General features: G+C 40.7%; 1 protein-coding gene across 2 annotated transcripts in view; it reads right to left on the reverse strand.

The window, feature by feature from the left end:
- The window catches only part of si:dkey-9k7.3 (circularly permutated Ras protein 1), a 141,345-nt gene that overhangs the window by 24,882 nt on the left and 103,805 nt on the right, over positions 1-12,658 (reverse strand). For both annotated transcript variants that reach the window (XM_039748587.1, XM_039748596.1), the window contains exon 12: positions 859-983. In XM_039748587.1, the coding sequence (XP_039604521.1) occupies positions 859-983 (125 nt within the window). The remainder of the gene's footprint in view (positions 1-858; positions 984-12,658) is intronic.

The raw sequence follows: 12,658 nt of genomic DNA on the forward strand, positions 1-12,658 counted from the left end.
CATTGCAGTCAAACTTTGCTGAAATTCACTGATATTCAGATACTGAGATTTAAAATTTAGGAAAATTGGGTAAAACAATAAGCTTCACAAAAAAGAAACAATGTATAATTCTCTGAATGCTTTACTCTAAGGTGATTCTCTATTAGCCCAAACAGAATTGTTTTAATGCAATTTAAGTCCAGAGTAGCACTGAATTGTTCAAGGATATGAGGAAGATCCACCATAATGAGGATAAACTTAACAAAAGTGAAGCCCTGCTCGTGGAAAGGTTTGGAAATGTTAGATGTAGTGAGCATATTTGCAGTGTTTTTTTATACTTGCGTCAACAAATAAAATGACCTTTTTCATAATTTACCATACATGTACAGTTAGTGGGGTGGTGCAGCTCTGTCCTGGGTTCAGATCCCTGGCCGGTCACTGTCTTTATGACATTAAAACATCTCCCTCGTGTGCCTGTGTTCATTTTGTTTCTTCAGGTACTCTAGCATTCTTCCCAATATAAAAAGATGCGGGCATAACTGGCAGCTCTAAATTAGTGTGGGTATTATGTACTCTATGCATGTGATGGGCCAGCACCCTTTGCAGGTTTGGTCCTTTAAATGGGTTAAGCAGTTTTAATAATGGATGGATGAATAGTACTTTTGCTGTTAAATCAAAGCCACAACAAGGAACTAAACAAAGTGACCTTTAATCTTTCGGTCTTCTTAAAAATAATTAATAAAAAGATTTACCTGGAAGAGTAATTATAATCGAAAAGCATTCAATCAGATATCATTGAATTCTGCTTATACCAAATCCTCCTCCACTCAACCCTAATATGATTATTATTATTTTCAGAATAAATCTGCAAGACGTTACCCCTTGGCCACTGCCTCCTCAGCAAGACTCTTGTAGAAATAAGTGGCGGTCTCACTGGGTGCCTCTTCTTTGGGATTTAAATATCCCAGGCCAATATTTGCCAGTCCATCAGTGCAGATGATTACCTAGAAAAGAATGAACAGAAAGTCAGGCTTTGGCAAGGAGTTCTGGGGCAAAGGGAACAACACACGGCTCCTTTTTACATTCTTTTTTAGGCATGTTACCTTGTAAAAACTATTAATGCTATCACTTCTTCTCCATGGAAAGAATGTCTCTGGAAATAATCCATTTTCATGAATCTTTTCTGCACAGTGGAGCAAGTATAGCTTTTTTGTGAATTCAACTATTTCGTCAGCCTACTTTATCTAATTCAGTTTACTGTGAAGCTACCCTGGCATCATTTGTTGTAAGACAGTAAGCAGACTCTGGACCTCTGGCCAGGTCTACCATGAGGGTTACTTCAGTGTGCACTCTGGGGCCTGCTTGCAAAGGGACCTTAGCATATGTAAGTAAAAATAAGCACATTAAAAGGAATAAGTTATAAACTTATTTAATTGAACCTAAATAAAATGCTTTAAAAAGAAAAATATGAGTGGGTAGGGTACGATTGGAGCACGAGTATAATAGGTCACTTTCAGAGGCGGAGTTTAAGTGGGCCACGCCCCTTCCAACCCACAGATGCACTATGTTACTAAATGAAATCTTCAGTAAACTGTTGCTTTTTTCATTGTTTTGCCTTCAGCTTTTCTTAAAGGTAACAACTAATATTAATAATCGAGGGATACGGTAATTTAATATCACCTACCCTTTAAACAGAGAAACATTCTGTACTGCTTAAATAACCAGTTACTGTTTAAATTCAGCTTGAGAGAGGTCACTTCAACTTGAATATTTTGTATCCAGTATTTTCCGCTTTTACATGTCAGATAGCCGCTGCTCAATTAGTTACTTAAATGACTGAAATTTCACGTGCAGATGTCTTGAAAGTGTCGCGTGTCCAAAGAGCAGTGCAGTGGTCTGAGAAAGCGTTTATCAAACTTCACATGCACCACTCTGACAAAAATGACTCTTTGATAAAGTAAACTAAAAATTAAAAGTGCTTTAACTTTCCATCCATCAATCCATGATCTAAACCTACATATCCAAAGCAGGAATGCTGGGAAACTGGAGCCTAACCTAGCAAGCATCGAGTGCAAGTTTTAAACAAGTTTTAGTAATTGTGATTTAGGTTATATTGTGACCTTATATTACAAACAATTTATGAATTGAGATATCATATATAGTAGTATAGTTGAGACTCTAAAAATGCAATTATTTTTTATGATTCGTCTATAAACGAAAAAGTGTTAAAGCCAAATTCTACTCAAGGTCAATTTTATGAGATCGTGTTACCATGCTGTAAAACAGAAAAGGCCAAATGGACAGTCATTTAAAGCAAAAACCCAGGGATACCGCGTAAGGAAAACAATTAAAGAAAGTGAAGCAAAAGACACTGTTTTGCTGAAAATTTTACCTAACAAAAAAAGAAACACAAAAAAATATCCAAATTGTGATTTGAACAACCCATAAATATGGCAGTTGAGAATAAAGAGAGTGACAATATGGATAGTCAGAAAACGTTTAATATCATAGCTTCTAGGAGCCTTCCCAGCAATATTTAATCCAATACCACCGACACAGCTGTGAACAAGACAATGTGAAAGACAATAAAACAACTGCACAAGATAAGATGAAATTATGGTAAACACGAACAAAGGAATCCCACTATATGGACTTTTTCTTTATTTGGAACAAATATGTGACCTCAAAATATTTCATTACATATTACCTTTACATTTATGGTAATTAACTGCACGATCAGAAGGAAGCTGATTTCCTGCAGATGTGATGTTTCACCCTTCATTTAGATTCTTACACTTATTTCAGTACATTAACACTAGAATCCCTGAAGCCTACGAAAAAACTTGTAATCCCAGCTCACCTTAAATCCCTTCACGCCTCTCCATCAGCATCTTTTGTTTTGTAAATATATCGATCAGCACAAGCAAAAACCAGCCTGCTAACCCTTCCCCCCACTCGACAGAGCTCAACTCGGGCTGAAGCCCAGGCTCCTTATTTGCATGTGAAGTGCCTGGAGTTGTATTGGTTAAAAAAAATATATCATCGTTTGGAATACATACATTGGCGCAGTGGGTAGCACTGCTGCCTCACAGTTAGGAGACCCGCGTTCGCTTCCCGGGTCCTCTCTGTGTGAAGTTTGCATGTTCTCCCCTGGGTACTCCAGTTTCCTCCCACAGTCCAAAGACACGCAGATTAGGTGCAGTGACGATTCTAAATTGTCCCTAGTTTGTGTGTGTGTGCCCTGCGATGGGCTGGCGCCCTGCCTGGGGTTTGTTTCCTGCCTTACGCCCTGTGTTGGCTGGGATTGGCTCCAGCAGACCCCCATGTCCCTGTAGGATATAGCGGGTTGGATAATGGATGGATGGAATACATACATTTCATATGTGTTCTGTGTCTACAGCAATCTGTGTAAATGTAGGATGAAATCTGAGGCAGGAACTGTTGAACACATAACTAAAAAAGAAATGTTTTCATATTTTAGTAATAACTGACAAAATGTAGACATGAAGTGTATAATGTGTGAAGACTGAAGTCCAATTATCAAATAAACACTTTCGCAAAAGGTACAAGTATAACAAAACAAGAGTGCTTGTTTGGTGGGCCGGGATTACAAGATTTTTCGTAGACTTCAGGGATTCAAGTGTTAATGAACTTTGGAATTTTTCATTTTACTTTAATCCCTGTATCTGATTTATTGTTGGCATATATGATGGTCATAGAGTGTGGGTACATGTGTGTGCCTAGTGGGGTAGTGAGGTGACATTGGGTGGGAGATAAGCTTTTGAGTTTTGACATCAAGGCCTCCTTTGTATGGATGGATTGCCAGACCCATGCACCTCACTGAGCCACATACATGGAGAGAACATGTCAACTCCAAACAGACAGTGACTGGAATAGATCTAGGACTCTGCAAAGCCACATCACTTACGGCAGCCAAGTCTAACTTTACCTTCTTCTATAGTTTTTATTTTTAAAGTACACAACAATGCACAATTTACAGCTGTATCTCAACACTGTAGGGCAATGAAAGAGCACAGTACCAGTATGGCCCACCCCTATATCCTCTTCTGTAGCAATGATGGCTTGTCTGCTACCCAAGAGGTGTGCACTCAGTCTCAGATAAATACTTTCTGACTTGTTCCATACTTTTAAATGATGCCAAACAGATATCAGATAGTCTAAGCCATTTGTAATTAATTAAATGCATAACTCTGTCACTGGGAAACAGTAAAGATTATTCTCATGCTTATAAAAACAAAAGGAGAAGTTAGCTTCATCAGGTAGGTGAATGAAAAAAAAGAAGCAGGTTAAATACTAGGTGGGAAGGGAGGGGGCATAACCAGAAGATGAAAGGAGTCGAAGATAAGAGTGGGTGCAAAAAGCAGCCATTAGAGGAGATGAGACAAGAGATTATAAAGTCAGACAGTTGTTTAGTCCTGGAAGAATGTGGGAACCAAACACAAGAATGTGTTTAGCTTCTTTGTTTTTTTCTTAAAAGGTGTTTTTAAAAAGAAAAGAAAGAGGTCAGTGTGGCTATGATCAAAGGATTTGAAATGTTCTGCAGCACAACACATTTTGTAAAGCCTTTGGTCTTAGCGGCTCAGAAGTGCTCAAGCCACCTGCCTGTTTCACCTTTGTGGGCTGGACACTTCCTACAAGAAACATAGCACATGAGGTTTTTGGACTTGCAGGAGGCCAGTTGTTTGATATTTATTTTCCAAAATGGACCAGTAACAACTGGAATTGCTGGTGACATATCTGCAAGTGATATATATATTGTCACACTTGGCTCACAGAGTTGCACAGCTGCACACAGGAGATTCTAGAGACAGAAACGTTATTCAAACACTTCAAACAAATATAAGTCTCTTTCAGGAGTAAACCGGGCTCCGTGTGTACCCAGTAGGCACAGCTCTGTCTCTCAATAAAAAAAGAATAAAAAATCTTCCTCTTCATAGGGGCGTGCCTTGCTAGCGGGAGCCCCAACAGGAGCAGAGGATGTCTGAGGGAGAAGAGGGACAAGGCAGTGAGACCAAAGGAGAGCAGCTGTACAGGAGTTTTAAATGTTTGAAGTGCTGTGTGAGATGCAGATCACTTGGCACAGCAGCAGCAGCAAGCCAGCAGCTGATCTAGCAAAGAGGAGGTAAAAAAACTGCATTTGTTTCCCATTCAATCACTGTTTAAGTGAGTGACCCCGTCTCCTTGTGCGTTCAGCACCCGTGTTCACAATACATAGCGACTTCTGCTATAACGGAATGTGTCCAGCGAAAAAGATAGTTCTGCTTTCGTAAAGTAGGCTAAAGAAAAGAACTTTGCCTAAAGGTCCAACCTTTCCAGAGATTTTCATTCATAGACATCATTGATATAAAGTTTGCCAGTCAGCAGTATTTGAAGTGCACTCCCATGACTGCCAATCCATGTTGTCTGACATACCCAGCAACTCAGTCCAACAAGTCTGCGACTCACCCCGACAAAGTCAAATAGGTCTGATTTTTGTTCGAAGTCATAATGGCCTGCTTGAATGCATAATAGATCTGACAATCAATGTGTGCTCACTCGGAAATGCAATAAATATAATGCAGTTATAGTAAAAATAAGAAGGACCCTGGGTGTTTTAGACCTGAAAAACAGAAGAGAAAATTGTCTGTTTGATGTCACATGTTTTATATACCACAACAGAATGAAAAAAAGCCAAGACTGTGGCTGAACTCATTGTACCTGGAAAGCATTCACACAACACTGATTGCACACTGTGTGGCTGTCAGAAAAATGTCTGTGCTGGAGATACTTTGAAAATGTGAATACAGTGCTGGAAAGTCATTATGTAGTCATCTAAGATGACATACAGAGCAAAATGTAGCTACAGAATCTGACATAGTCAGTGAGATCAGCAACTGCAGTCATCAAGTCTGACATACAATCCAGCTAGAAGTTGTATAATACAACATCAGCCTGAGGGAGGTAGTCAGCAGGAGAAGGTTATTAATGGATCAGGAAAATATTCCTTTCCTTCCTATCTGTCTCTTTCCCTGTCTCTCTCTTTCTCGCTATCACTTACAGGTCATTAAAAAATCTACAGAATTCCAGACAAATCCTTCCACAAAGCCCTTTTAGATAATGCACCCATGATCTCTTCCCAATGACGACCTAACTTAAGCAAATCCACTGTTCACTTCACAATGCAGAGTTGCTTACCCCACCAGGCAAGTTTTGTTGTAAGAGGAGCCACTGTTTCACTTGCAAATATGTAACCAAACATGTCATATCTGGGTATTTGAGAAAAATTTGACATTTAACAATGGTCTCCTGACAGCCCAAAAATCATATTTACTCCACGTTTTGTAGACAGTGTCCAGATATCTGCATTACTAAAAGAGGACCATTTCAGAGAGTGCTTATGAGCCTTTTGTAGAACAATTCACATTTCTTCATCATGGCCGCACTCGGTTTGTGTTCAGTCTCAGGATTTCAAAGACATTTTTAAAAAAACAAACAGAAGCTTCTTCTCAGGTTTGGATCACACATTCCTCCAAGACTAAATGACTAACCTTGTAGTGTTTCCATGGAGGAAACTGGCTTGTCCAGTATTTGTCAATAAGGAGCGAGAGATGAAGGTATAACATTTAGGAACACACATAAAGAATTGCCAGGGTGTAACGCTTATTCTAGAACCACAAAATGTTTTTTTGATCAAATTTAATGAAAAAGGAATACAACAAAAGAAAACAACCAAAAATAACATATTTTTGGGCTATATAAGAACAAACACAAACCAAGGGACAGATTGACACCAGAACCAGGAGACATTAAGAAAAGCTAGAGATGATACCAAAATGTACTTCAAAAAGTTAAAGAAGGTGTCACAAAAGGGTCCTAACCACACTAGAAGGCCTTTACCTTAACTGAGATTTTACTAGAGTGGGTAGATTTTGGCAAGAATCTAAAATTTTAACATCAGTCTCTGTGTCTTTTGTATGGACTGTATAACGATGTTGTAAACCAAGTGACTAGTAATAGGGACACTGCTAACTACAAAAGCATGGTCCCCATAAAAAACAAAGCTATTATGATTTTAATTTTTCTTAGAAAATTTCTGCTGTTTCATTATCCCTTACTAGGGTTAGGCTTTGAGGATTCCAAATATTTGGTAGTTTTGCATTAAAAATTGATTTAATTTGGTTGAAAATATTTTGTGCTATTTGGATGCCATTTTGTTCAGTTATGGGTGCTGCCATTTTTTGAGTCCATCATTAAGACATGACTTCCTGGTTGCTAGTGTTTGGTCTCAGAGGTTGTGACCTGTCAGCACTGGTAGCCATTTTCAGTTTCCGAGTTTGAGGATAACTTTCTAAATTATTAGTGTGATTCTTTCTTTTCTACTTTTCAAAAACATTTTGAACACAATTTTAGTGTTTTGTTTTTTGGCTTTTTGAAGGTGTGGTTTGATCTTTGTCTTTGACTTCTGCATTCTCTGGTTCTCCTCTTTCAAAAAGAGAGAGTAGAAATAAAAAATGGTGGTGAATGTGTGAAGAATGCTAAGCAAAATTGACATTACAAAAAATAAAAATAAACAACTATGTAAAAAGCAAATGTAAAAAAGAAAAAACAAAATAGACTAAAACTAATCTTTGGATGCTAAAACCCCCAATTCACAACCCTCCCTTTATAAGTTTATAAGAGCATTATTGTGAAGTGTGTATAGTACACAAAGACTCTTGAATTTACTACTCAGCTTTGCTAATGGCTGCTTTCACAGTTAATCTTGTCTTTCACTCCTTTCATCTTCCTGGCTTTGTTCTGTCCTTTATTTCTATAGTTAAACTGTTTTTTCCTCTTCAGTTACATTCCTAATGAAGTCTTCATAGCCACAATGCTGTGTCATTAACCATCTTCTCTATTTAGACATAAAATAACATTCTCAAAAAACAGAGCTACTATGTAGCTGAGTTTCAACTGGACTCCGACCAGAAATGCACACAAGCATATGAATCAGGAGGAGTGACAGACAGATAGTGACACTGAAAATCCCCAGGGCACAGGAACAGAGCGTAGAATAGGCAGTATTATTATTTTGGTTAAGACCCATTTTCTTTTTATAAAAATACCTGGCACAATGACTCAAATGCTGCCCTTTACTGACAGCAACTCAAAACTGTCTGGCAAAAAGTTGCCCACTTCTCGGTATATGGTCTTGTACTTAAAGTACCTTCAGTGGAACCTCAGATGCTAAGCGCCAGAACTTAGCGGAAAATGGTGGGCAGCACAAGCTGGCTGTGGTGTAGTTTCATTTTAATAATATACAGCAGAGAAATAACTCTGAGAAACAGCAGATGTGGTTATAATGGGCAGAAGTCGGTATGCAGAATTGTGATTACAAGAGTTAAAACAAATCACAGTACTTTGAGAGAAAAAATAATTCACAATATTGTTATGTGTGGTGAGAATAAAAGCAAAAATATTCAGGTGACTGAACATGGCTCCTTTAATTACTGTAGCTATGTGCCATGGGAATCAGCTATGTCGCTTTTTTTCAAACATATTACTAATGAAGTGAAATGTTTAGCTGCTGAATACACTTGAACATTGCCAAACAGCTTTAAGCAAACATCCCAGTTTACCCTCATCTTTGCTCTTTGTAGATGATGACGATGCTGTCATCTTGATTTCATCACAATAAGATAATTGGTATTCAATAGAGCTATTTTCAGATAAGTGTGATGCAATTAGGTTGAGGATGAGTACCTCCAAATTGAAAATCATGGTCCTTCACCTAAGAATAATGGCTTGCTTTCTACAAAGTGAGAATTAGAAGATGCCCAAAGTAGAGGAGTAACTCCAGAGATACTGTAAGGCTGATTAGTGCAGTAGTGGTAAAGCGGATACTAAACTTTCAATCTAAAACTTTTGTAGCCTCAAGTAGACTCGAATGCTGTGGTTGGTGAATAGAAAATGAGATTTTGGCTGAAAATGAGATCGCTGATGGGCTCACTGTTAGTGAAAACGCGAGGAATATGGCAATATAAGAGGAGCCTGCAGTAACAATCGCAGGGAAAGATTACAAAAGCATACATTAAATAAAACATTAGACAATAAATATAAGCAGCACACGTCAGGTATGTGTGTTCCATAATTGTTTTATTAAAGTTTTATAATATAATATACATGCATATTCAAGCCCACTAAAGCCAATTTAAGGTTACGAGAGGCCAGAGCATTACCTGACAGGCCTGGGCATAAGCCAAGAATCAGCCCTGAATGGGGCACCAGTCCATGTCAGGGCCTACCCATGCGCACACTACCACTCACACTCACACAGAGCTATGTTATGGATGCTGAATAACCTAAACTGCATTTCTTTGAACATCTAGGGGGAAAACCATAGCATATGGAAGGGAAAAACCATACATACAGACGTGGAGAAATTTGTTGGTTCCCTTAAAGCTCATTGAAAAAGTGCAATATGCCGCCTGAAAATCGATTAAATGAAAAGCAATTGTCCCAGGTATACCTGCAAGCCTTTGATATGCCATCAAGTAAAGCAAAGCAGGTGTGAAAAGAGATCAAGTATAAGATTAGATAAGATATCCTTAAATGGCCTGGACACATTTGTTGGCACCCCTAGAAAAGATCAAATAATTGGATTTGAGTAACTTTGCCAACTTGCTGTTTTCTTTATTTATTATCACACACCTCCAATCACATAGTCAGTGATTTGGTCTATTTAACTAGATTAAAGTAGTCACTCTGCTGTTTGGAATCATCATCTGTCCTACACTTAAAACAGACCGGAGACAGAAACAGAGAGAGCTGTCTAAGGAAAGCAGAAAAAAAATTATAGACAAGCATGTCAAAGGTAAAGGCTATAAGACCATCTCGAAGCAGCTTGATGTTCCTGTGAAAACAGTTGCAAATATTATTAAGAAATTTAAAGTCAATGGGACTGTAGCCAACCTGCCTGGATGCGGCTGAACTTGAAAAATCGACCCCGGAATGGGCAGAAGGTTAGTGAGAATTGTACACGAAATGGCAAGAACAACTTCCAAAGAGATACAAGCTGAACTCTAAGGTCAAGGTCCATTAATGTCTAATAGCAACATCCATCGCTTTTGAGTGACAGTGGGCTCAATAGAAGAGGACCCAAGAGGCACTTCACTGTTGAAAGAAAAACAAAAATGACAGACTTGAATTTGCTAAAGAGGCCACAGTGCTTCAGGGAGAATGTCTTTTGAACAGATGAGACAAAACTGGAGGTTTTTGAGACGTCACATCAGCTCTATGTCCACATATTAAAAAAATGAAGCTTTCAAAGAAAAGAACACCATACCTACTGTGAAACATGGACTAGGCTTGGTTATGTTTTGGGTATGCTTTCTTGTGACTGTCATGGAATGCCTTCAGTCTCTTTAGTGAACAATGAAATCTGAAGGCCAGAGCATTACCTGACAGCCTGGGCATAAGGCAGGAATCCGCCCTGAATGGGGCACCAGTCCATGTCAGGGACTACCCATGACCACACTACCACTCACACTCACACTCACACAGAGCTATGTTATGGATGCTGAATATCCTAAACTGCATTTCTTTGGACATCTAGGTGGAAAACTGTAGTATCTAGAAGGGGAAAAACCCCACATACAGACATGGAAAAATTTGTTGGTTCCCTTAAAGCTCATTGAAAAAGTGCAATATGCCGCCTGAAAACCGATTAATTGAAAAGCAATTGTCCCAGGTATACCTACAAGCCTTTGATATGTCTTTCAAAACATTCTGGAGTGAAATGTACTGCCCAATGTCAGAAAGCTCTGCCTCAGGTCGCAGGTCACGGATCCTCCAAGAAGATAATGACCCAAAACACACAACTAAAAGCACAAAAGAACAAAACATTGAACTATTCTGAAGTGGCCTTCTATAAGACATGATTTGAATCCTCTATGGAAAGAACTGAATCATGCAGTCTGGAGAAGCCCCCCTTCAACCGTGACTAAGCTGGAGAGGTTTGCTCAGGAAAAGTGGGCCAAACAACCTGTTAAAATGTGCAGAAGCCTCATGGAGAGCTCCAGGAATCATTTGCTTGCAGCGATTGCCTCTAAAGATTGAGCAATAAAATATTAAATTAAGGGTCCCATTTTCATTTGTGTTATTATTTGAAATATTCTGTTCAATCCAAACTCCAAACAAAGTCTGCCTTTTATTAAATACGGAATAAACAATGACAGGTGCCAATTACTTTTAACTTTTTTATGCTATTTCAGAGATAAGTGTGGGTTTTTCTCTTTTCATGCAGGGTGTCAAGCACGCGCGATTAGGAGACCGTGGACGGACCTTAAACCGCTTTGAAAGACGTTCGCCGACAGGGAGTGGCGGGGTACTAACCTTTCTCCTCTGATTTCTTCCAGGAAAAAAGACGCTCCACCATCATAAGCCTTCCCGCAGTACGTTTACTTCCGCCCTTCCTCCGCCATCTTTCCTGACGTCATCAGTCCCATCCTCCCTCACGGTTCCTTCCCAGCATTTCTCCACTTCCGGCTCCTCCCTTATAAAATGACGCCTCTAATGTTGTCACGTATATGAACTGTTTTGTTTATATTTTGACCAGAGTTGAATTGTGGATTTGTCTGCAATATACGGGGCCGGAAACCCCAAACCTTTATGCTGTCTTTTGTTAAGTCTTTTACAGTGGCATAGTCGGCAGGATACAAGTCCGAATAATATGACAGAAGGACAAGACCTCAACACAGTGCTGCAGAGGATGAACGCCCAGATCCTGGCCCTGCAGCAAGCGCAAGCCGCTACCACCCGGGAGTTGGAGGAAACGAAGGCCAGGTTGGCAGAAGCCCGGAGGGTAAGACCCGATCCGCCTCGTCCAACGCCCCCGCCTCTGGTGCCTATGACAGAGGCGGACGACATTGAATCTTACCTGGGCATATTCGAATGGATGGCCACCCGGAACGAGTGGCAGCGGTCCGAGTGGGCGTCCATTCTGGCGCCCTACCTGAAGGGACCCGCGCAGTGGGTTTATTACGACCTCCCCGAGGAGGAGGCCGTGAGTTACGACCTCCTAAAACAGGAGATCCTGGCACGCTACGGCATCATGCCGGGCCAGCAGGCGACTGAATGGCGGAGCTGGCAGTTCGACCCGGAGAAGCCGGCCCGAGCACAGGCCTTCGACTTCTGGGGGAAGATGGGATGCTGGCTACGGCCCGAAGATCCCCAAGCCCAGAAGGTCGTGGAGCAGGTGGCCTGTGAGGGCCTGGTGAATGCCATGCCAAGCTCCCTCGCCCAGCAGGTCCGGCGCCACCCCTATAAGGATATGCCAGGCCTCCTGGAAGTCCTGGAGCATCAGTTCGTGGTCTACCAAGCTGGGGGGTTGGAAAGGCACGTTCGTGGGAACCGACAGGGATGGGCGGCCACCCTTGAGCCCTCTTAATGCGCTGCGGAAGCGCCGCAAAGGCCCAAAGAAAAGCCGGCCTTCCCGCACTGTTACAAGTGCGATGAGACCAGCCATCTACTGCCAACCTGTCCCCTCAACGCCACCTCGGAACCGATGGACTGCACCTGGGCCACCTCGGAAAGGTACTGTACTCCGTCGCACCCGCTGGCAAGTCCAAACACGGGAGTGGTGTTATTGAATGGGCACTCGGTGGTGGCTCTGTTTGACTCCGGCAGCAACATTACCATT

The sequence above is a fragment of the Polypterus senegalus genome, chromosome 1, assembly GCF_016835505.1.
Source record: "Polypterus senegalus isolate Bchr_013 chromosome 1, ASM1683550v1, whole genome shotgun sequence".
Lineage (NCBI taxonomy): Eukaryota > Metazoa > Chordata > Cladistia > Polypteriformes > Polypteridae > Polypterus > Polypterus senegalus.